Raw genomic sequence first — 24798 nt, forward strand, 5'->3', positions numbered from 1 at the left:
CGCGGCGGACCGGGGCGGAGCCGGGCTTCGAACCCAGCTCCCGAGCCCGCGCCCTTTCCGTTAGGCTACGCTGCGCTCCGTGGATCAGAAACCAACTACGCTCGCCGGCCAGGCCCTAGAATCGGCGGTGTTTATTGCGCGGTCACGGGGTGCCGAACGCTGTACTAAGCGCTCGGGAGAGCACGGCACGAGAGAGTGGGTTGACCCGCTCCCTGCCCGGGGGGAGCGTCCGGCGTACGTAGGGAAGCGGCGTGGCTCAGTGGAAAGAGCCCGGCCTTGGGAGTCAGAGGTCGGGAGTTCGAATCCCGGCTCTGCCCCTCGTCAGCTGCGCGACCGGGGGCGAGTCGCTTCACTCCTCTGGGCCTCAGTTCCCTCACCTGGAAAATGGGGATGAAGACCGTGAGCCCCACCTGGGACGACCCGATTCCCCCGCGTCTACCCCGGCGCTTAGAACGGCGCTCCGCACGTAGGAAGCGCTTAACAGGTACCGCCGCCGTCGTCATCGTCCTCATGGAACCCCGGATTCATTCGGCCCTAGGTCAGTGCGAGATCATGCCTCGTAAACACCCTCTTGGATTTCTATTTCGACGCCCGAGACGAGGACGTTTCGACGTTTCCTGTCACCGCCCTGTCGCGGTTCGAAAGGTCTTTCTGCCAGGATGATTTCCTCTGTGTCATGGGAACACACATTTTCCCGACCTGAAGTCTATCTTTCGAATTCCCGATGATCCCTTCATCCCTAACGGTCGTCTTTCCTTCGGAGTCCGTAAAGCTATGGTAAACATGTCGCCTCTGATCTCAGCCTAGGCAAACCGAAGAAGATTCATCCTTTAAATCAGCCTCCTGGTTGCCCCCGAAGAGTACGTTCTTTACGTTGCCGCTCCCCTGACGTCCCGGTTAGCTCGGGGGATTTTGAGAAATGCGCGCCGCAGATTTTTTTTAAGAGGCATATTAGAGGCGAACCTCGATTCGTTGAAAGCTCGTTAGGAAAGATTCCACTCTCTTAACATCGTTCTGTCCTTAGCAGAGGACACGAGGCAACCGTCGCGTTGTTACGGATCTTGCCGCCCGGTAAGGTTTTCCCCAGCTCCTCCGCCGCAAAGAGCCCGGGCTTGGGCGTCGGAGGTCGTGGGTTCTAATCTAGCCGCTTCACTTCCCTGGGCCTCGGTCACCTCATCTGGAAAGTGGGGAGGAAGACCGTGAGCCCCACGGGGGGACGACCTCATCACCTTGCACCTGTGCTTTAAAAGAAGCGGCGTGGCTCAGTGGAAACGGCACGGCCTTCGGAGTCAGAGGTCACGGGTTTGAATCCCGGCTCTGCCACTTGTCGGCTGTGGGCGAGTCACTTCACTTCTCTGTGCCTCAGTTCCCTCATCTGTAAAATGGGGATTAAGACCGTGAGCCCCACGGGGGACGACCCGATTCCCCTGCGCCTACCCCAGCGCTTAGAACGGCGCTCGGCGCGTAGTAAGCGCTTAACAGATACCGACATTATTATTATTATTATCATTATCCCAGCGCTTAATAACAGCGCCTGGCGCAGAGTGAGCACTTGATGAATCCCATTTTTATTATTATTATACGTGGCAGAGGCGAGATTAGAACCCATGACCTCCGACTCCCAAGCCCTCGCTCTTTCCGCTGAGCCACGCTGCTTCTCTGTAACGATGGTATTTGTTTGGGCAGCTTTACCGTATATCTCCCCCAGCGCTTAGAACAGTCCTCGGCACATAGTAAGCGCTTATCGAACACCAACATTATCATTATTATGCGCTTAAGGGCCGGATTTGATATAAGGGAACCAGGTTGGGCTGCTTCTCGGGTAAATCTGTAAATAAATGGGAGATGAGAGGAAATAATAGCGTTTCGGAGATAAGAACAGTGGGGAAGAGGGGGCTGTTAAGCGCTTAGGAAGGGGGGGAAGGGAGGAGGGAACATCGCTTGGATATTTTTATTACCCTATTTATTTCCTTAATGAGTTGTACATCGCCCTGATTGTATTTATTGCTGTTGTTCTAACGAGACGTCCATCCCCTCGATTCTATTTATCGCTACCGTTTCCGTCCGTCCGTCTCCCCCGATCAGACCGTGAGCCCGTCGATGGGCAGGGACCGTCTCTGTCTGTTGCCGATTTGTCCGTTCCGAGCGCTTACTACAGTGCTCTGCCCCTAGTAAGCGCTCGATAAGTACCACCGAATGAAGAAGGGAACCGGATGGTGCCTTGGGTTAATCTGTAAATACCTGAGAGATAAGAGGAAATAATGGGGAGTTTTGGAGATAAGAACGGTAGGGAAAGAGGGGCTGTTAAGTGCTTAGGTAGGGGGAAGTGGGGAGGGAAGATCACCTGGAGATGTGATTGCAAGGCCTACTCTCACCTGGAGCCCTCGTGCTTTCTCCGCCCCTCAGGCCGGCACACCCGGTTGCCATAATCCATTCAGCAAAGCCGACCCAGGGCCAAGCCGGTTGCCAGTGGGCATGAGCCGGGCCGCGGGGAAGGAGGGCCCGGCTTCGGGGAGGCTTGATTTTGGGGGGGGCGTTCTCCTCGCCTTTAAATTCCCCCCGGGGTTCGACCCCGCTTTCGGAGCGCGTCCTCAAAAGCAACCCAAGATTCTTCGCGGCGAGTACCCCGACCCTCGGCTCCTTTCATGGGTCTGGGCCCGGGAGCAAGGGCGAGACCGCCAGCGGGCGGGGAGTACGGGTTTGTCGCTGTGTCGTCCTCTCCCAAGCGCCCGGAGCGGGGCCGGGCCAGCGCTCGGTAAATACGATCGAGCGGACGGCGGAGTTCAGCGGCCAGTTCTTGGGTGGGTGGACGTCGGTCAGTTGGATTTACTAGAACGGACCCGTCCCCCGCCCACGGCGAGCTTACGGTCTAGAGGGGGAGTTAGGCCTTAACGATACGAATAACGTTCAGGCGCTTACTGTGTGCCAGGCGCCGCGTTGAGCACCGGGTCGGTGCAAGCAGAGGGAGCTGGGCTCAGTCCCTGTCCCGCGGGGGGCTCACGGTCTCGGTCCCCATTTTACAGATGAGGTAACTGAGGCGCGGAGAAGGGGAGTGCCCCGCCCGAGGTCAAAGAAAACAGTGAAGTGAGTACGGATACGGGCGTGGGGGCCGTGGGGGTGTGAATAAGGGGAGCGAGGAAGAGGGGAGAGGGGAGGGTTTAGTCAGGGAAGGCCTCTCGGAGGAGGCGTCCTTCGACCCGTTGCCGATTCGTCCGTTCCAAGCGCTTAGTACGGTGCTCTGCGCCTAGTGAGCGCTCAATAAATGGTATCGAATGAATAGGGCCTCGAAGGGAGGGAGAGCCACTGTCCGTGGGATCCGAAAGGGGGGGCGGTCCGGGCCGGAGGAGTAAACCGGCAGCTCGTCTCTGTCGGTCAGTGGGGTTTATGGAGCGGCGGCTGTGCGCAGGGCACTGTACTAAGCGCTTGGGCGAGGCCACCGCAGCAGAGTCGGTAGACACGTTTCCTGCCCTCCCTTTGGGGCTTTTTGACCGTGAGCCCGGTGTGGGGTAGGGATGGTCCCTATTTGGTGTTGAATTGGCCTTTCCAAGCGCTTAGTAATAATGACAGCGTTGGTATCGGTTAAGCGCCCGCTCTGTGCCGAGCACCGTTCTAAGCGCTGGGGCAGATACGGGCTGATCGGGTCGTCCCGCGTGGGGCTCGCGGTCTTCATCCCCATTTGACAGATGAGATGACCGAGGCCCAGAGAAGCGACTGGCCCAAGCCGGGCTCTCGCCGCTCACTGAGCCACGCCGCTTCTCCCAAGTACAGCGCGCTGCGCCGAGTAAGCGCTCGGAGCCCGGGCCGGGGAGTCGGAGGTCGTGGGTTCCGATCCCGGCTCTGCCGCTCGTCAGCTGGGTGACTCTGGGCCGGTCGCTTCACTTCTCTGCGCCTCCGTTCCCTCGTCTGGAAAATGGGATGAGGACCGCAGAGCGCCACGGGGGACGACCCGATCCCCTCGTATCTCCCCCGGTGCGTAAATGCCATCACCGTCGTTAATAAACGGGATGGACCGACCAGGTGACCTCCGGTCTAAGATCCTAGGTTCCGTTCCCGGACCTCCCGCTTCCGGGTGACGGTCGTCGCGTAAGGGCTGCGCGGGGCAGGACGACGGAGGGGCCTGCGTTGGCTCCGCCGCAGCGGGACCGGAAAAGGACGGCACCCGGTGCCTCGCCTCGCCCGCCGTCAGCGGAAATCAGTCCCTTTCGGCGGTCGGCACCCTTCGAGGGCCACGTGAGAAGGTTCTCCGTGTCGTGTCTTTCAGATACAGAGCGGGCTCTGGCGCTGTTGGAAGATTACTGCGAAAAGCTAAGGAAACCAGAGGAGCAGCGACTGAAAAAAGCAGTCGGGAAGGTGATGGGCATCTTCAAGAGCAGCCTATTCCGGGCTTTACTAGGTAGGTACGGCGATGACGCCTCACCTGCCGGAAGGACAGTTCGTCTCGGTCCGACGCTTCGGTCGGAGCCGGGGGACTCCTTCTGCCCCCCCCCCCGACTGGGGGTCCGAGGAGTGGAGTTTCTCTCAGAGGCAGCGTGGCCTGGTGAACGGAGCCCGGAGCCGGGTTCTGATCCCGCCCCCGCCCCTTGTCTGCCGGGTGATCCGGGGCAAGCCCCGGAACTTCGGTTACCCCCGGCGGTAAAATGGGAATCTCACATCCACCGGATGATCGCCCTCCCCGCCGTCGGTCGCGTTTAATGATCGCCCTCCCCGCCGTCGGTCGCGTTTACCGAGCGCTTGGTGTTGCAGAGCGCCGTCCCGATCGCTTGGGAGAGTACGGTGTAACGGAGCCGGTCGGGAAGCTCCCCGCCCACAACCGGCTTGCGGCCCGGCGGGGGAGCCTGAGCCCGCCTCGCTTCTCCACTTGTCCGGCCGGTTATCCTTTCCTTTCATCCATCCGACGGTATTTATCGAGCGCTCACTAGGTGCAGGGCACTGTACCGAGCGCTCGGACTGGACAGATCGGGAACGGACAGAGACGGTCCCCGCCCACTGACGGGCTCACGGTCTAATCGGGGGGAGACGGACCGACGGGGACGGACGTCTCACTGAAACAGTGGCAGATAGATAGAATCGAGGCGATGTACGTTTCGTTAACGGACTATCCCTCGGATATTTAATACGGCTTGGGGTGAGCTCCAGACTTCGCGGCAGAGCTCCCTGCCCCTTCCTCGTCTGAAAGTTTGACGGCTCCCCCCGATCCGGTCCGTTGCGGGCGAGGAAGCGGCCTCCGTCGTCCCCGCCGCGACCTTCCAGGCGTCCGCCTCCGCTAACGCGCGTTGCCGACGACCGCTCTTTAGAACCTGAAGACGGTGGCAAAACTGAGCGTACCTTCAGCCGGTTCCCCGGGGAGCATCCGGCGGCGCGTACGGCCGGCGCCGCCCCCCCCCCCCCCGGGAGGCTCCTCCCTTTGGCCGAGAGGCTCTGGTTTTCACGGGGCGTGGGGCGAGCCGGGCCGATGACGGCGGTTCCCCGGGGAACCGACCCACCCGGGAACCTCCCCTTCCTCTCCGAAGGCGACGTGGTCAGCTGGGGCTCCTTCCGTGGGCCGCCGACCACTCGTTCATTCAGTAGTATTTATCGAGCGCTCACTGCGTGCAGAGCCCTGTACTGAGCGCTTGGAGTGGACAGGTCGGTAACAGATAGAGACGGTCCCTGCCCTTCGACGGGCTTACGGCGAAGATGAAGCTGGGCGCCTTTCCGTTTCTTCAGTGGTTTTAGGTGCTTCCTTTGTGCCGTTACTGAGCGCTGGGTTGAAGCTAATGATAACGATGATGTCGGGATTTGCTCGGCGCTTACTGTGCGCCGGGGTAGATGCAGGGTCATCAGGTCGTCCCACGAGAGGCTCCCAGTCTTCACCCCCATTTTCCAGACGAGGGAACTGAGGCCCAGAGAAGCGAAGCGCCTGGCCCGCGGTCACACAGCTGACGAGTGGCGGAGCGGGGATTCGGACCCGCGACCTCTGACTCCCCACCCCGGGCTCCTTCCGCCGAGCCACGCCGCCAATGGGGGTCGGATCCGGTACGCGTCCCGGGTGGGGCGCGCGGTCTTAATCCCCGTTTTCCGGATGAGGTGACCGAGGCCCAAGTGAAGTGACTCGCCCGAGGTCACACGGCAGACAGGCGGCGGAGCCGAGACCAGGACCCAGATCCTTCGGACTCCCGGGCTCCTGTGCTCCCTCCCCTCGGTCGCCCCGCTTCTTTCCGACCGGAGCGAATCACTTCGGTTCTTTTTACCTCTCGTGGTATTCGTTGAGAACCCACTACGCATCGAACACTGTTCTGAGCCCCGATGCAGGTTCGGGTTTATCAGGTTGGAGCCGGCCCCCGTCCCGCCTGGGGCTCGTAATCTAAGCGGGAGGGAGAAGGGGCCTTTTAAACTCCGTTTTACGGTTGGGGAGCTGAGGGCCGGTGAGGTGACTCGCCCAAGGCCACGGCAAAGAATTGGCAGAGCCGGGATCAGAACCCGGCTCCTCCGTGAATTTCCAATCGAGTGAAAGAGATCCTCACGTCTTCCCGAACGCGTAGGGCCTTGCGATCGATGAACGGGACCCGATTATCGTGTCCCCTAGACTGGCCGCTGGTGGTGCGCGGGGAACGTGCCTCTGGATTATTTGAGAAGCAGCCTGGCCTGGTGGATAGAGCGCGGGCCTGGGAGTCAGAAGGTCGTGGGTTCTAATCCCGGCTCCGCCCGCTTGTCAGCCGCGTGGCCCTGGCCAAGTCACTTCTCTGTGCCTCAGTCACCTCGTCCGCAAAAGGGGGATCGAGACCGCGAGCCCCGCGCGGGGCAGGGATCGTAACCAACCCGACGTGCTCGCGTCCCTTCCGGCGCCCGGTACGGTGCCCGGCGCCCGGCGAGGGCTCGACGGGCCCCGTTATCGTTACTGATGAGAAATATTCTAATCCATTAAGCTTCAGGATCCGCACCTCCAAGCAAGCGGTCGTGCGACGTGGCTTTCGTCACGTTTTACGTCACCCGTACCGGGGGGCGGGCGGACCCCGGATGGTCGTGAAGCGATGCCGTCAATGTGTCGGAGCGCGGCGAGGTGAAAGGTCGTTTCGCGATTAACGGAGACCCGATCCGGGAGCTTACGAAACCCTTCGAGATGAAAGAGGGCCGTTTCGTCTGGGGCTCCGGTTTCCTAAAACGCTATTTTGCTCCTGGCTGGCGTCAATAAGCCACAGATCGCTGCCATCGTCTCAACTGGCGTTAGGGAGAAAGTAATCTCCGGAGCTTCTGAAACGCAGATAAATCCCGCCTCGGACGGACGCGGTCCGGTGCCGGGGCGGGGAGGGTTTGGGACGTTAAATTCTCCGGGGCTTTTCGGATTTTGGTTCGTCTCGGGGCGGGCGGGCCCACCTGCCGCCTCCCGAATAAGGGGCCGCCTCCGTATCCGCCGACGCCGTTTCGCGTCCGAGGTCGTCCGGCCTCTCTCCGGCGGCCGGTCCGTCCCGGCTCTCCTCCCCGGACGGTGTCACGACCCCGAGCCGCCCGCTTCCGGAAAGGAGATTCACCCTCCCGTTCGCCTCGGCGATCCGCGCCTCAGTAGCTAGAGCCCGGGAAGGACCCGGGTTCGGAACCGGTCTCTGCCGCTCGCCTGCCGTGCGACCTCGGGCGGGTCACTCGACGTCGCCGGGCCTCGGCCGCCTCGTTCGTCGGAGGGGGATTAAGACCGCGAGCCCCGCGTGGGACGGCGTGGCTCGGCGGAAAGAGCCCGGGCTCGGGGGTCCGAGGTCATGGGTTCGAATGCCGTCTCTGCCACTCGTCGGCTGCGTGACCGCGGGCGAGTCACTCCACTTCTCGGGGCCTCCGTTTCCCCACCTGTAAAATGGGGATGAAAACCGCGAGCCTCGCGTGGGACGACCCGATCGCCCTGCGTCTGCCCCAGCGCTTAGAACGCCGCACGTAGGAAGCGCTTAACGAATGCCGACGCTATTACCTCGTACCGACCTCAGTCTCGGAACGGTGCTCGACGCTCGGTAAGGGCTCGACGTCCATTCGATGGTATTTATTGAGCGCTAATATTACCGTCGAGCGGAGACGGTCCCGGCGTTCACGGCGTCTTCCCCCAAGCCCCGCTGTCGACCCCCAGCCAAGTTAGCCTCCTCTCCCTGGTGCTTAAAACGCTCCCGTTTTCTCACCCGTTGCTCATCCCTTCCCTTCTCAGTCTCCCCTAGCTTAGTCCCTGCCGCCGGCCCCCTCCTCCAGGAGGCCTTCCCCGCTTAATCCCCCCGCCCTTTGTCTCGGGAGGGATCGCTTCCGAGGATCCTCGTTGCCGGGGTCCTTTCCCCGTTAGACTGCGGGCTTCCCGCGGGCAGGTCGCCCCGCCGTGACTCCGCTCTACGTCGCTAAGGACCTGGGATAGCGAGCGGGAAGTGCCCGCGCGTACTGCGGGTTGCGGATTCGAACGCGTCCCTGAAAGTCTGCCGGGAACAGCGCTCTGCACGGAGTGAAGCGCCTAACGAATGCCGACGTTGTTGTTGTTGTTGTTATATAGTGTGGATGATCGAATGGTCCGAGGTCCCGTGAGGGAAGACGGTGCTTTTTGAGCGGAGAAGCAGCGTGGCCTAGCGGACGGAGCACGAGCCCGGGAGTCGCCAGGACACGGGTTCTGATCTGGGCTCGGCCACTCGTCTGCTGCGCGACCCGGGCCAGGTGGCTTCGCTTCCCTGGGCCTCGGTTCCGGAAAACGGGGTTGGAGACTGTGGGGTCCCACGTGGGACGGGGATCGTGGCCGACCCGATTTGCCCGTATCCGTTCCGGCACCTGGTACGGTGCCCGGCGCGTAGTAAGCACTTAATGATCGGGGCATCCGTCGTCGGGATTTGCCAAGAGCCCTGGGTTCCGTACTTTTTAGCTAACCCCGCAACCCTTGGATCCTTACCGACGCTGCCGGCCTCGTGGCTCAGTGGGAAAGAGCCCGGGCTTGGGAGTCGGAGGTCGTGACTTCGACTCCCGGCTCTGCCGCTCGTCAGCCGCGTGACCGCGGGCGAGTCGCTTCGCTTCTCCGTGCCTCGGTTCCCTCCTCTGGAAAACGGGGATTAACCGCGAGCCTCACGGGGGACGACCCGATGACCCCGCATCTACCCCGGCGCTTAGAACGGTGCTCGGCGCATAGTGAGCGCTTAACAAATACCAACGTTATTGCCGTCCAGGCCGTCGACCGTGAACCGTGTCGGCCGTCTTCTTGAAGGTGTTGGTCGTCTGGGGGCCGGGCGGTGACTTCCATCCTTCTGACGCGGCCCGGATATTCGTAAGAAAGGAGAAGCCCCCGCTGATCTGTCAAAAAGAGGTTATGGAAGTAATCCAGATTTTCCCCTGAATTGGCGGAGCCGCCCCGGCTGCCCGTAAAGCCGTCTGAGGGTGGAGCGCAGGGCGGTATCCCTTCGCCCGCCGAGAGGAACGAGGGGACGCGGCGACCTCTCTCTCTCCGGGGGTTGCGCGGGTGCGTGCGGGCCGCCCGTCGTCCCCGTGGGTCTCCGGGGCCGGCATAACGTCGCCGCCGGGCCTGCCGATCCCAGTCGCGGGGGGTGGCGGGCCGGGGGAGCGCCGAGGGGGGGATTTAGGGAGCGGAGACGTGGCGCTCTGGCCGAGTGGGAGGCGAGGGGACGGTTAAAGGGAGCCAGCGTGTGCGGAGCAGGGAGCGGCGAGCGGCCCCACCGCCGTCTCCCGGAAGCGGCCGGCTAGAAGAGAAAGGGTGGCCTTCCACTGGGGAGAAATCCAAATGGCGGCATTCTTTTTTTTTTATCAGCCCCTCGGGCTCCCCGAGGGTCTTCGGCTTCTGGTGCACGTGGCAGTCGGTGCGGCGCGTTGTGCTTAATGAATATCGACCGTTTAACGGGAGGGAGGGAGGGAGGGACGCCCTCTTGCCCGACCGGTTGAGCTACTTTCCAAACTGCCGCTGGCGAACCGGGAATCCTCCTGCGTCGCGGGTGCCAAGACGGTTAGCGGGCCGCGGATTCATTCGTTCGGTGGCGTTTATTGAGCGCTCACTACGTGCAGAGCACTGTACCGGCCTTGAGCGTAGCCTAGTCGGGGGATGCGGTTGGGTCGGGGGGACCGGGCCCCGCCCGGTCATCAGCCGGTCTATCCAGGACTGGCGTGGTATACCCGGTCCTTTCGGGTGCGGGACTTGAATTTTCAGAGCTCGGTCTTGGCTCTTGCCGCCAGATTTCGCGGGGCAGGAGCGGCGCGGCGCGAATCGATCCGCCGAGTCACCGGTGGCGTCGGTTACCTTGGGAAACACCCCCGAGATCCAATCCTTGCCTTCAGGGAGGAGCGAAGGGCTAGGGTGGTGACCGTCTCAAGATCTGAAAACCCACCCGGGGAATTCGTCGGGAACCGGGACGGAGTCGCGGGGGAGGGAGTCGACCTCCTCTCGGCTAATTGCGCGTCACTGTCGGCTTTTAGGGGAATGGGAGCGATTCACGAGGCGCCCCGGTCGTTCCACGGGTGAGGGGGATGGGGGGGGCGGCGTTAGCATTTGGAAAAATACATCTTCCTAACCATCGTTCCCGCCGGGAGGCGTGGTCCTACACGTGTACGTCGGAATTGTCAGCGTGCGCGTCCCCGCGGGGGGCCGCGCCTTCTCGGGGCTCGAAGGTAACGCTGTTGCAAGGGAGATTGCGACGACGCGGTCCCCCCGAAGCCGAGCGATCCGCCACAGCCCCAGTAAGCGGCGTGGCCTGGTGGAGGGGGCGTGGGCCCGGAGGTCGGAAGGTCCCGGGTTCTGGTCCCGGCTCCGCCCCTTTGCCCTGTAACCTCGGGCGACCTCACTTGTCGAGTGGGGATCGAGACCGTGAGCCCCGTGCGGGACTTGCCCTGTGCCCAACTCGATTATCGCCTCTCTACTCCGGTGCTCGGAGCGGCGCTCGACGCCTAGGAAGCGCCCAACTGTCGTCGTTATAAATCCCGTCGGTCGAAGCAGCCGGTGATCGCGGTAAGGGCACCCGAGCGCTTACCGTGTGTCAAACGCTGCCAGGGGCCAGAGGAGTCGAACCGGGGTGGTTCGACCCTCCGTCCCATCTGCATCCCCTTACGGGGGGGGGGGGGGACGGGTCCCGTAAGCGCCTGAAGCTCGTCAGGGGCCGGGGACGCGTCCGCCGATCCGGGCGCGTCGCGCCCTGCCCGACGCTTAGCGCTGTCCTCTGCGCGTAGGAAGGGCTGGAGAAACGCCGCCGATCGGAACGCGCTTTTACTAAGTAACTCTCGGGAGCTAGGTGCCGGTTCTCGGACCGGGTTCTTCCCTAAACGTTCAGGGTTTCCGTCACCAGATGGCACCGTTGAATTAAATGTACGTTTCTTAATATTAATATGGGTGGATGTGTTGCCCGGGCAACGTGAAGCCCCAGCGCTTACCCCTTCTGTGAATGAAGTGAGCGAACTCACCAGAGGGAACGTTTCTTCCACCCTACCGGTTACCCGCCAACTTACCCCGGCGCTTAGAACGGTGCTCGGCACGTAGCGCTTAACAAATCCCGACGTCATTCTTATCGTCATCCATCAGCCGGCGGGATTTACCGAGCGCCTAACACCACGCCGAGCGGTCGGGAGAGTCCGGGGCGACCGAGTCTTCGCTTCCTCCTTGTTTCGCCCCGCCGTCCGTCTCCCGCGATCAGACCGCGAGCCCGTCGCTGGGCGGGGGATCGTCTCCGTCCGCCGCCCGATTGTCCGCTGCAAGCGCTTAGTACGGTGCTCTGCACCTGGTGAGCGCTCAGTAAATACCAATGAATGAGTTGGTAGACGTGTTCCCCGCCCCCAGCGAGCTAACGGTCTAGCGTTCCCGTGTACCGTCTTTCTACTTTTTAAATTTTTGCTTTAGCCCGGCCTCCTCTACCTAATCCGGTTGTCTTTTGGTTTCCGAACGTGCGATGCGAACGGGGACTGGGTTTTCCTCCCCGCGCCGACGCAGTGAAATCCAGCTCCGCTACGGGAGCGGAGGACGAGCGGTGAAGGGAGAGGAGCCGGGGTTGGATCCGCTCGCTAGCACAGTGAGAGGTCGGCAGCGCGACTCCCTCGACCGCCTTCTTTATCGGACGCTGGAGGTGTACTGGGGGGAGGCAAATTGCTGGACTTCACCTTCAGCTGTTTTCCCCACCTTCCAAGTCGTATAGAGAAGCAGGAGGCTTAGTGGAAAGAGCCCGGGCTTGGGAGTCGGAGGACCTGGGTTCGAATCCCGGCTCCGCCATTTGTCAGCTGTGTGATTCTGGACAAGTCGCTTCGCTTCTCTGTGCCTCAGTTCCCTCCACTGCAAAATGGGGGTGAAGACTGTCAGCCCCACACGGGGCAACCTGATGACCTTGCATCGTCCCCAGCGCTTAGAACAGCGCTCTGTACACGGTAGGCGCCTAAATGCCATCGTCGTCATTATTATTAATCCCGGCTCCGCCGCTTGTCTGCTGTGTGACCTTGGGCAAACCACTTCACCTCTCTGGCTTGCCTAGTCACCTCAGCTGTAAAATGGGGCTTGCGACTGTGAGCCCCACCCGGGACAGCCTGATTACCTGGAATCTACTCCGGCGCTCAGAACGGTGCTTGGAACCTGGCGCTTAACAAATACCGTATTTATTATCACTATATTAAAAGCCCATCTCCTCCCAAAGATCTTCCCCAGTTAAGCCCTCCTTCCCCCTGCTCCCTGCCCTTTCTCTATTACTTACGGCTTTATATCCGTACCCTTTAAGCACTTGATATTTAAGCACTCACCCTCAGGCCCGGGGAACCCTCTTTTTTCTTTCTAAAAGCATCCGTTAAGCACCCACTCTACGCTGGGCACTGTACTAAGCACTGGAGTAGATACAAGCTCATCAGGTTGGACCCAGTCCTCATTTTACAGCCGAGGAAACTGAGGCCCGGAGAAGATCAGACGGCAGACAAGTAACACATCTAGGATTAGAGAACGCGGGTACCTCCGCTCTGGGAATTTACGTACGTATCTGGAACTTATTCACCGACGAGGATGATGATTTTGGTATCAAGCGCTCGGCGCTGGGGTAGATGCAAGGTATTCAGGTCGGGGACACAGTCCCCGTCCCCCAGGAGGCTCACGGTCTTCCAGATGAGGTGACTGAGGCACGGTTACTTGCCGAAGGTCACCCGGCAGGCGAGTGGTGAAGCCGGAATTAGAACCCGGGGCTTCCGCGTCTCGGGCCCACGGCCTTTCCGCCGCACCCTGCCGCCTCCCGCCGCTTTTATGTTCACGTGTGTCTTCTCCGCGGGCTGTAAACGCGTCGTGGGCGGGGATCACGTCTACCGACCCGGCTGCATCGAGCCCGTAATGCAGCGCGCTGCGCGCGGTGAGCACTCAATAAATATCGTCGACCGACTGCTCGTACCTAGTCTTGCTGCCCTCCCTGCGGCTCGGTTCGTTAAGGTGTTTTTATCAAGCGCTTATTGTGTGCTAAGATGTGGCGTAGATGCAGACCGCGAGCCCTATGTGGCACAGGGCCCGTGTCCAACCAGATTATTTTGTACCCAGCGCTTAGAAGAGTGCCTGAAACGGAGCAAGTGCTTACCAAGTGCCGTTTTTAAGAAGAAGGAATGATCGGATCAGACCCGGTCCTCGTCCCTCAGCCTAAGAGGTAGGGAGATGAGGCAAATAGAAGACTGCGGGCCTCTTGCCTTTTGGGAATCCTAGTCACGTAGCTGCTCTGATGGACATTTTTAAAAGATAACGGGGGTTCGCAGGGTCGACTGAGGAAGGAGAGAGAGATTGGAGGTAGGGAGTCCCGTAAGGAGATGAGTGTGTACCGAGCGGCCGATGTTTGGGCTGGGGAAGGCATGGGCCTCTGAAAAAGTGGTTGGACTTAAAGGCGAGGCGAGAAGCAGATGAAAGGAGTCAAAGATGATACCAAAGTTGTCAGCTTTTGGGATGGGGAGGACCGTGGGGTTGGAGAAAGATGGGAAGAGAAAGGAAAGATTTTAGGGGGGAGGCTGAGGAAGGCGCCGCCGTTTGATCCGGGTAGAAGAGGACCGAAGGCGGGAGAGGTGAGTTTACGGGGGGAAGAAAAGAGAGGTCGGGGCTGGGGGGTATAGATTGGGGTGCCCCTTTCGTAAAGATGGAAGCCGATGGATCTTCCCTTTGCAATCTGGGACCCCTAATGCGGCAGGAGTCGGGGCGATGCTGAGGCTGAAACGAGACCCGATGCTGAGCAGAACACCCCCAGTGGGGATTTCGGTCGGCGTTAGAAAATGAGGTCGATGAGCATCTCGTGAACGTAGCGGAGGACTCTCACCGGGGAAACAGAGGTCCGAGAAGCCGTTTCCGGCACAGCGGGATGGTATCGGTTCGTCTCGTCGCCTCTGTTCTCCGTCGGGTGCCAAGTAGGCCGATCCTTTCTCCGACAGAGTCCTTCACGTTTCCACGTCGAATTAGCTGCGTCTCCCGTCGACGCGTCTCGGAAAGGCTCCGTCGACCGTCCCCGGTCGCCTCAGCGAGAGGAATCTGCGCCTCCTCGGCGCCGGGGGACGGCGGAAACCTCTGCGAGGCATCGCGGGTCGTCGGACCCGTTTGCCTTACGCGCCGGAGGAGGGTAACGACCGCGGACGCTTTCGGCTTTGATTGACATCATCTGGGTTTCTCGTCGCCCGTCTTTAGGGTCCGCGGGCCGACCGAGGAGGGCATCGCGGTATGCGGTCCTCTGAGTCACGGCAACGCGCTTAATTATACCGGCGGTCTCCTGGTGCGCTGCGGTCAGGAGAGCGTTACTCTGCATCGCCAAACCTAGTAAAACGTGCAAATTCGGTTTGTTTACTTGCCCTCCTCGGTTTTGAGGCCTACGCTGGAAAACCTGTGTGTGGTGCCTGCCACGCTCATTCAGTGGAAATGAGAATAAAGGACTGAATCTCCGCCGTGCCTCGGTGCCGGTAATTTAACGTGAGAGATTTTCCCCGCTTAGAGAGGTGGGGAAATCTGGCGTGCGAACTCAGATGGAAGAGGCGTTTCTTCAGGAGGGTTCCGCTTCGCCCTTTCTCTCTTCCCTTCCTTCCTCATTTTACTTTAACGTCGTGAGTTCTTCTTTCGTGTTTCCCCGGGGCTTCCGATGCGTTCCGTGATGAAGCTGGGGGATTGAGGTCAGCGGAGAAAATCGTTTTACTGGAGAGCGGGTGATGCGAAACCTAGGCTCGGGAACGTTCCCGGAGCTTCGAGCTGAGCGCCGAACGTCGTGTGGACGCACCTCACGCGGGAGAACTGTGAACCCGTCGCTAGATCGGAGCCGGAGCTCTAAACTCTGGAGATCCCCATTGCGTAGGTCACCTCCCCGGTCCAGTCCGAGGGCCCGCCTGGCTCGCCGTGCGCCCTCCGGTCTCGAGATTAGAATCGTTACGGCGGTCGTGCCCTTGCGCTCGGTACGGTGCTTGGCGCGGAGTGAGGGTTTAACAACTCCTACGGTATACACTACCCGCGGGCCGGTGATTTTGGCCTCGTGTCGTCGACGGCCTTCCGGAGTGAATTCCCCTCGGGACCGCGGGCCCGGGGCCCGCATTTCCACCTGGACGTGGCTGGAAACGTGGTTAGATCGAAGCCAGCGCTCTCACCCCACCCCCCCCCCCCGGTACCCTAACGCCGCCCAAGTCCTCGCGGAGAAGCAGCGGGGCCTAGCGGATGGAGTCGGAAAGAACCGGGTTCTAATCCCAGCTCCGCCGCCTGTCGGCCGTGCAGATGGGGACGCGGCGCGCGGAGATGCCTAGGGGTTCGGCGGCCTCTTCCCCGGCCCCTCCTGGAACAACCGGCTAACGGGACAGGGCGCTGAGGAGGACGTTCCTGACCGCCCGTTCCCGCGGGGGCGGGGAGGTGTCGGAGCACCCGTTCGGCTGAGAAATCCTACAGGGAACTTATTGGGGGAAGGGGGAGAAGAAACGCTCTCCCGGTTTCGGCGGCGTCTTCGATGGGGCTTGGGCGAGCTGCAGATCGATCCATCCATTCCACTCGATGATGGACGGAGAAGAGGGGGAGAGGGGAAATGGCGTCTAGTGGGAAAACCCCTCAAAAAATAGCGTGCGGTGTTTGAATCGGGGGCCTCGTTTCACTCGATTTTTGGCAACCGGCATTTCTGAGCTCCGTTTCCACCACCGGAGACGCCAGGAGCGATATCGATCGCGGCATTTTCCGGGCGTGGTACTGAGCACCGGGGCAGTGCGAGCAAACGGGGTTGGACGCAGTCCCCGGCCCACGTGGGCCTCACCATCTCAACCCTCACTGTACGGAAGAGGGAACCGAGGCCCAGAGAAGTGAGGTGACTTGCCTGAGGTCACGCAGCGGCAAAGCGGCTGGGCTGGCTTTAGAACCCAAGTCCTCTGGCTCCCCGGCCCGCGCTCTATCCACTAGGCCACGCCGCTTCTCTGCAGAGCTCTTTGATCCCCTGTCTGGAATTTCGGTCCGGTGGCATCTCCCCCTCCCGTGAGCTGGAGCAGAAATCGCGTCGTCGGGGCCGGGCTGGTTTTCCCGCGACTGTCCCCTCTTGAGCGAGGAGAAGCGGGGAGTCGCAGCGAGTCTGAGGGGGATCTGCCTTCCGGCCCCCGGGGGGGATGGAACGCCGCTCACCGGCCGCCTCTCGCTAACTGCCCGCTGGGCCGGCCCCTCTACCCGGGCGGGGAATTGACTTCGGGTCCCATCCGTCCTTCGGGGATCGATGGATTCCCCTCCGGCGACGGGCGACGGCGAGGGCCGTCAGATACGGGTTCGAGGGCCCCGTCAAATGGCGGCGAATGTCGTGAGGGGAAGGAGTTGGCCGGGGGGAGGAGGTCAGGGAGAGGTCTCCAAGCTTACGGTCTGCTGGCTCATCTTCCCCTCCCCCCCCCTTCTCCGTCCGTCAACGAGCGGAATCGATTGAGCGCTTACCGCGGGCGGAGCGCTGTGCTAGACGCTTAGGAGAGCACAGTACAGCGGAGTTGGAAGACCCCCCCCCCCCCACCGGCAGCGAGTTCGTAAGAGAGATTCACGGGGACGCCCAAGTCCTCTAGACCGTAAGCTCGTTGTGGGCAGGGAACATATATACCAACTCGTGCTGTATCGTAATAATAATGTCGGTATTTGTTAAGCGCTCACCGCGTGCCGAGCGCCGTTCTAAGCGCTGGGGGAGATACAGGGTCGTCGGGTCGTCCCACGTGAGGCTCCCGGTCTTCATCCCCGTTTCACGGATGAGGCGGCCGAGGCCCGGAGAAGTGAAGCGACCCGCCCACGGTCACGCAGGTGCCAAGTGGCGGAGCCGGGATTCGAACCCACAGCCTCCGACCCCCAAGCCCGGGCTCTTCCCGCTGAGCCACGCCATCTTTCTACTCTCCCATCGTCCCCTCCCAAGCACCTAGCGTAATGCTCTGCGCACGGTGGGCGCGCGATAGATGCTACCGATCGGTCCAGTGGGAGGCGGGCGTTAGAATCGCCTCCCCCACCGCCACCCAGACCGCCCGGAAACTCCCGCCTCCCCCTCGTCGGTCCGCCCCCTCCCCGGCTCTCCGGGCCGCCCTCGGAGCGCGGCGGGATCTCGGCGCCGACGGTCCGACCCGCCTCGACCCCCGTCGCTCCGACGGACGGGATCGCCTCCCCGGGAAGCGTTCGGGGCGTCTCGGCTCCATCACGGGGGGAGGCGGAAGGAATGCCGTCCTAGTTCCCGCCGAGGGCGGGCGCTTCGGGCTGTCGGGGATAGCGGGCGGGCCCGGGGGAAGCGAGCGGGGGCTGCTGTCCGTGGGGACCGGGGGGGGGGGGGGGAAACGAATGAATTCTCCGGGAGGAAAGGGGAGCCCACGGGGGCGAGCCCGACTTCCGCTCATTTATCCTCAGCAGCCCGAGAGGTGAACGTTCCCCTCGGTGGCTTCTCGTTCGTTCCCGTCGTCTTTCAAGATGCGATCCCTGACGTGCGAACCGCCGCCGTCTCACGAGGGGAGATCGATTTCGTTCCCGTAAGTCGGCTCTCTCGGAGCTGGTGACGCTGTGACCTCGGAGCACCCTCCCTCTTTATATTGATTTTTTTCTTCCCCTCCGAGTCTCGGCGGTATCGTCTGTTTCTAGTTTTGAGGGCCGGTCTTTCGCCTGAAAGGTCCGAGCCGAAAATACCGGCGGGGTCCACGCGCGGGGTTTAGCCCCCTCCCGGGTAAGGGGCCGGCGGGGGGGGGGGGCGCCGGGAGAAGGTAGGAACGGGAGATGGATCATCCCTAGCCCTGGGGGTCGATGTCCGGGGGCCCGGTGGCGTTCCTCCAAGCTTGGCTTCTGGGGCGAGGAACCGGTGACCGGATCGCCGGGGGTGAGTCGGAGAAGACGGCGACTCGACTCTTCCCCCGGCCCGCTGGATGACGTCGCGCGGTCTGTTTATCTCCTGTGCCTCGGCCGACTCCTCTGTAAAATGGGGAGAAGACGCCCGCTCCCCCCCCCCCCCCAACCTCGTAGAGCGGGGAACGGGGAGCGCGTCCCACCCGATCCGTCTCGACTCCATCTCGGTCGCGTTTAGCGAGAGCCTACGGGGTAGTAGGCGTTCGGAAGAGTCGGGAGCAAGACGCGTCCCCCGCCTTTGTGGTGCCGAGGCTGACGATTTACTCCAATTTATTTTCTCTAGCGCTTAGCGCAGCGCTCTGACATCTGATAGACGCTTGCACTTTAAGCACCCGATAGTCAAGTCACCGTCAGTCCCGCGGCACGTGCGTGCGGATTTATGATTTATACCGCGTGCCTCCCCCTCGGACTGTAAGGTCCCCGTGGGCAGAGAACATTCCTACCAGCTCTCGTATTGTACTCTCCTAAGCGCCTAGTACGGCGCTGTGCGCACAAAGTGCTCGTTCAAGACCGCCGACTGACCGCTAATTGCCGTTTTGTATCGGCCTTCCCCTCGTAGACCGTAAGCCCCCTCTGGGAAGGGATCACGTGCGTCTCTCGGCTCGACGGTACTCTCCCAGGCGCTTGTCGCGGTCCCCCGATCGCGGGAGGCGCTCGGAAGATGCAGTCGATCGATCCCCACCCCCCCACCCCCCCGTCGCGTAGGGGAGCCGAAGCCGTGACGCGTTCCCCGGACGATAGAGGCGTTACGTCCCGGCCGGCGGCGTGATCCCCCGCTTCCCCCGCGGGCGGAAGAAGATCCAGAGTTACAGCCGACGTGACAGAGAGCTCGACTGGAGCGAGGAGAGGAAGAGAGGAGAAGAATTTGGCGGCCAGAAGGAAAACAGCCGCCGTTCCCAAAGGAACTCCGTCCTTCTCCGCGGGACCGCGTGGGTAGGGGGTCGAGGCGGGGGTTTGCGGAATCGGAGACCCCCGTCGATCGGTGGGCTGTGAGGCGTTCGCCCGACCTCCCCCCGCGTCGCGCACGTGGCTTCAGGTGTCAACGCGGGAAGTCCTCAGAGCCGACGGGAGCGAAAAGATCTGCCCCGCCCGGTCGGATTATGGCGGAAAGAGGACGGGCGATTCGGTTTCCACCGGGACAAGTACCCAAAGCCGTCGCGGTACGCTCGGTCTCGTCCGTTCGTTCAAGAAAATGTCCCGCGGCGAGCGGTCGCGGCAGGAAGGCGGAGGCGGGTGGGAGACCGGAATGTGATCTCAGCGCTCACCGTTCGGTGAGCTGGGGCTCTGCGGAGCGAATCCGGATCCCTCCCCTGACCTCTGATGTCGCACTTCGGCGGCAGCGCGGCTCCAGCCGGTAGCCGGCCGCCCGGCTCTTTACGGCTTTAACCCGCCTTCGCCGACGGTCTCCGCCTTACGGCGTCGGTCCGTCGACGGGGTTCCTCTTCCCGCCTTCACCCGAGTCCCGCTGGGAGTCCCCGCTCGGCGTGAGACCGGGGGGGGGGGGGGGGGCGCCGAGACCCCGGGCGGGGACGGCGTGTGAGGGGACGCCCACGGGGAGCCTGGGAGTCACAGAGTCGCGAGTTCTAATCCCGGGCCTCGGTCACCTCGTCTGTAGAATGGGGATTAAGATCGTGAGCCCCGTGCGGGACGAGGACCGCGTCCGACCCGATCTGCCCGTATGATGATGACGGCGTTTGTTCGGCGCCTGCTATGGGCCGAGCCCCGTTCTGAGCGCCGGGGGGGGGGGGGAATGCAGGGTCAGCAGGTGGTCCCACGTGGGGCTCACGCTTTCAAGTCCCCGTTTTAGAGACGAGGGGACCGGGGCCCGGAGGAGTGAAGTGACTTGCCCAAGGTCACGCAGCAGACGGGTGGCGGAGTCGGGATCGGGACCTACGTCCTCTGACTCCCAAGCCCGGGCTCTCTCCACTGGGCCACGCTGCTTCTCGCCCGCCCCGGCGTTTAGTACAGTGCCCGGCGTGTAGTAAGCACTTAATGAATGCCCCCATTCTTCTTCTTCTTCTTCCTTAAGGCTGATTGCAGGGGGAAAGGAGGACTTTGAAAGTTCTTTGAAGTTCATCCGCCTGGGCTTTCGGGTGTGTTCTTAGTACTATCCCCCCCCCCCCCCCCCCAGATTGTGATCTCGCTGTGGGTAGGGAGTGTGTCTGTTCACCGTCACGCTGGCCTCTCCCAAGCGCTTGGTACAGTGCCCCGCACACGGTAAGCCCTCGATAAATGCGACGGAATGAACCGATGAACCCAGCGAGCCGCTCAGATCTCTCGGCGGCTCAGAGCGTGGCACCGGAGGGGAGGCGTCCCGAGTCGATCCCCCGCAACCCGCGGCCCTTCTTGACCGGAAGCTCGCTGCCGGCGGGGGATGTCGGCTGTATCGTAGGGTCCCGAGCGCTCAGTACAGTGCCCTGCACACGGTAAGCGCTCAGTAAATACGACCGACCGACGGACCGTCCGGCCTCCCTGGGCGCCTGGAGACTTGGACACCCCTCCGTCCGGACGGTCCGGCGGAGCCCCGTGCTAAGCTCTTGGGAGGATACGAGACGACAGGGTCAAGACGTGTCCCGAGCTTACGGTCTAGTCTTAGCTTTTCGAATTAGCGTTCCCTGCTGATGCAGTCGGGAGAAGATCCCCTACCATCCTCCCCCTCGAAACAAAAGAAAAAAATCCCCCTTTTTCCCCCCCGCTTTACACCGTTACAGTTTCACTCCTCGTCCCAAGCCTCTGGGGCCTGATACCGTAGAGGCGTTTTCACCTAAAGCCCGTGTCCTCTCTCCTCCGAGGAACTGAGAACCCCGGAGGTGGTGAACGGTTATTCCCGGAAACCTGGACGTCTCATCTTCGTCCTGCCCGGCGTCTGAGCAGATTCTGGTTTGTTCCCCTATTTGATTTTCAGCTGTCGTGTTCTCTTTCTCTTCCACGTGGGCTTCTCGTTATCCAGTTAAATGGGCCCGTAATTTGGTTCATCTCTCCGATCGAAATAATGAAATGGCCGAAACCTCTCATCTCCCTAGGCGAGGAGGGAGAATTAGGCCAAAAATTCAGTTCGCGTGCGATGCCCATCGAGAGTTGTCGCTCGCGGTGGCGGAGGCGCCGTTTACGGTGACCCGGGGAGGTGAGGGCCGCCAGCCCCCGCCGCCGAAACCCCCGCCGTCCGTGAAAGCGGGAGCCGGCCCGGGGGGGGGGAGGCGGCGTGAGCGAGCCTCGCCGGCTCCCCCGTTCCGCGGGAGAGAAGAGGAAAGGATTAACGGCGGACGAGGCTCCGAGCTCTCCGAGGGGAGCGTGTGGGTATCTCAGACGGGTGTCGTTTTAAATGAATTCTCACGATGACTCACGATGGGGGCGGCGGATGGCATCACGCTCCTAGAGGGCGGGAAACGTGGCCCTTCCCTTTCACGGTTCCGTCCCGGGCCCGTGGTGCGGCGCGCCAGCTAGGCCCTTGGATCCGGACCTTGGATCCCGATCCGTGCTCAGTGGAAAGAGCGCGGGCTTTGGAGTCGGGGCTCATGAGTTCGAATCCCAGCTCTGCCACTCGCCGGCTGTGTGACCGTGGGCGAGTCGCTTCACTTCTCTGTGCCTCAGTTCCCTCATCTGTAAAATGGGGATGAAGACCGTGAGCCCCACGTGGGACGACCCGATTCCCCTGCGTCTCCCCCGGCGCTTAGAACGGTGCTCGGCACACAGTAAGCGCTTAACAAATACCAACATTGTCGTTATTATTATTATTATTACCTTTCAGTCACTTGATAGCGACCCCGCAGCACCTTAGTATCTATCCGCCGTTGATCGATGGACATCGAGCGTCCGCCTCCCCAGCTAGACTTTGACCTCCTTGTGGGCGGGGACCGTGTCTCGACCCAGTTGCGTCTGACTCTCCCCGACACCTGGGACCGTGCTCCGCCCACGGTAGGTGCTCAGTGAGCGTCACTGATTGCGTGGCTCTCCGCGGGTGCTCCACAAATATCCTTATTACTGAACGGCAGTGAAGCGCCGGCGGCTGTGAGCCAGGTACTACGCCGAGGTAGAGGCAGTACAGTCGGGTCGGGAACGATCCCGTCTCCCACGTGGTCCGAGGAGAACGGGCCTCGAATCCTCGTTGTACGGAAGAGGAGGCCGAGGCACCGGGAGGCGGAATGACCCGTCCGAGGTCACGCGGCCAGCCGGGGGTGGAGAACCGGGCCCTCTGACTCCCGGGCCCTTGTATTCTGCCAAGCAGCGTGGCTTACTGGAAAGAGCCCGGGCCTGGGAGTCGGAGGCCGTGGGTGCGAATGCCGCCCCCGCCTCTCGTCAGCGGTGTGACTTTGGGGAGGTCACGTCGCTTCTCTGTGCCTCAGTGACCTCCTCTGTCAGACGGGGATGCAGACCGTGAGCCGGACCTGACTTCCTCGCATCTCCCCCGGTGCTCAGAACAGTGCTCGGCACGTGGTGAGCGCTTAACGGTCGCCATCGTCGTCGTCATTATCGCTACAGGGCTCTGCGCGTAGTAAGCGCCGAATAAATACCGCCGATTGACATCGTGTGACCGAGGTCACTTCTCCAAGAGGCCTCTGGTGACTAATCCCTCTTTTCCCTGGCGCTCTCTCCCTTCCGCGTCATCTTCGCCCTCGGATCTGTGACCTCTGAGCATTTGATGTTTGCCCCACGCCCCCCTTTCTGCGTATCGGTGAATTATATGTTATAAATTATATCACTGTCGCTCTCCCCCTGTAGACTGTGAGCTCACCGTGGGCAGAGAATGCGTCTTCCAACTCTTCCGTTGGCCTCCCCCAGACACTCAGTGCTCTCCGCGCGGTAAGCGCTCACAGAATCTCGACGACGACGATGACGATAAAGGGATTTGCGAGCGTCGGGCGGGCACAGAGACCCTCCCCGCGTATTCGTTCTACCCCCAGGGTGTAGCCAAGCGGAGCGGCGGGACGGGATATCTTCTCGTGGTTCATCCCTCCGGGATTTTTTTTTACCTGGGACTCCGCGGTCAGAGCAGGAGACCGAGCCGGAGAAAGGTCGAGGACCCTTCGAATGTCCGAACCTGCCCCGCCCCTTGTCCCGGCCTCTACTCACTCATTCATTCGTATCTACTGGGCGCTTACTATGCGCAGAGCACCCTACTGAGCGCTTGGGACGGACGAATCGGTAACCGATAGAGACGGTCCCTGCCCTCTGACGGGCTTACGGTCCGATCGGGGGGGGGGGACGGACGGACGAGAACGGTAGCCATCGACGGAATCGAGGGGAGTCAGTGAACGAACAGAGGGGAGTCGAGCAATATCGATAGAATGGAATAGACGCAGGGAGTCCCCCGGAAACAGTTGCCCGGCTTTACCACCAAGCCTTGTGAAAACCCCCGAATGTGGGCATTTGGTTCCAAGCCCCCGGATGGAATGATCCAGATGAATGCCACCCAGCCGGTCTCGCTCGGTGCCCGTCGTGAAAAGCGCCCGCACGGCGCCGGAGCCTGCCCCGCGTCGGATCGCCGGAAGGGACGGGCCGGCGGGGGCCCAGGATGGCCCCTCGGAGGCGGCGTTGTCGCTCGGGCTCCCCGTTTCCCCTCCCCTGCTCCTCGCGGTCCTCTCATCTTCCTCTCCTCCTCTTCCTCCTCCCCGCTTCCTCCTTCCGGTCGGGATCCCCCCCCCCGAGGAGCAGCGCGGCGTAGCGGGTGGGGCCCGGGCCCGGCAGTCGGCAGGTCTCGGGTTCCGACGCCAGCTCCGCCGCTCCTCCGCCGTGTGACCTCGGGCGAGTCGCCTCACTTGGCTGGGCCTCGGTCACCTCATTGGTAAAATGGGGATCGAGACGGTGAGCCCCACGTGGGACGGGGACCGCGCGGCCACCCCCGTTGGCCCGTATCCACCCCGGCGCTCGGCACACAGCGAGCGCTCAACGGATACCATTATTATCATCACCGCTAGTAGTCAGAGGTGGATCAGATGGCCGACCTGCCCGGAAGAGCCCCCTCTCACCCTCCAGAACACTTGGCGGCGGAGGGAACGGTGGGGACCGCGGCCTCCCTCCGAACGCTCGGGGCGAATCGGGAGGGCCGGATCAGTCGAGGGCAGAAGCCCCTCGAGGGGAGGAATCGCGTCCACCGACGCTACTGTCTCGGCCTCTCCCGACCGCTTAGTAAATGCTCCGCGTGTAGCCAGTGGTCGGTGAACACCCCCCCCCCCCGACTGAACCGTCGCTGGCACTTAAGCACCTGCTGAGCTTACGGAGAGGCGGCGTGGCTCGGTGGAAAGAGTCCGGACTTGGGATTCGAAGACTGTGGGTTCTAATCCCGGCTCCGCCGCCGGTCGGCCGCGTGACCTTGGGCGGGCCGCTTAGCTTCTCTGGGCCTCGGTTGGCTCATCTGTAAAATGGGGACGAATACCGGGAGCCCCGCGTGGGACCGCCCGATCGCTCTGTATCCCCCCAGCACGTGGGACCGTGCTTTGCCCGTAGTAGACGTTTCACAGATACCGCCGTTGTCATCACCGAGCCCAGAGTTGGGCGCTAAACGAGCGGGAGAGGGCAGTGAAAGCCCGAGCCTGGATTTC

At 62.0% G+C, this 24798-nt stretch overlaps 1 protein-coding gene across 9 annotated transcripts in view; it reads left to right on the forward strand.

The window, feature by feature from the left end:
* DLG2 (discs large MAGUK scaffold protein 2) overlaps window positions 1–24798 on the forward strand; it is a 603132-nt gene that overhangs the window by 8991 nt on the left and 569343 nt on the right. For 8 of the 9 annotated variants that reach the window (XR_005661215.1, XM_039914987.1, XM_039914985.1 and 5 more), the window contains exon 2: window positions 4262–4393. The exons of the other annotated variant lie outside the window; for it this stretch is intronic. Coding sequence is in view for 7 of the 8 variants with exons in the window: in XM_039914987.1 (XP_039770921.1) it covers window positions 4262–4393 (132 nt within the window). In the remaining variant the exon portion in view is untranslated. The remainder of the gene's footprint in view (window positions 1–4261; window positions 4394–24798) is intronic. 9 annotated transcript variants of the gene reach the window in all.

The sequence above is a fragment of the Ornithorhynchus anatinus genome, chromosome 20, assembly GCF_004115215.2.
Source record: "Ornithorhynchus anatinus isolate Pmale09 chromosome 20, mOrnAna1.pri.v4, whole genome shotgun sequence".
NCBI classification, from domain to species: domain Eukaryota; kingdom Metazoa; phylum Chordata; class Mammalia; order Monotremata; family Ornithorhynchidae; genus Ornithorhynchus; species Ornithorhynchus anatinus.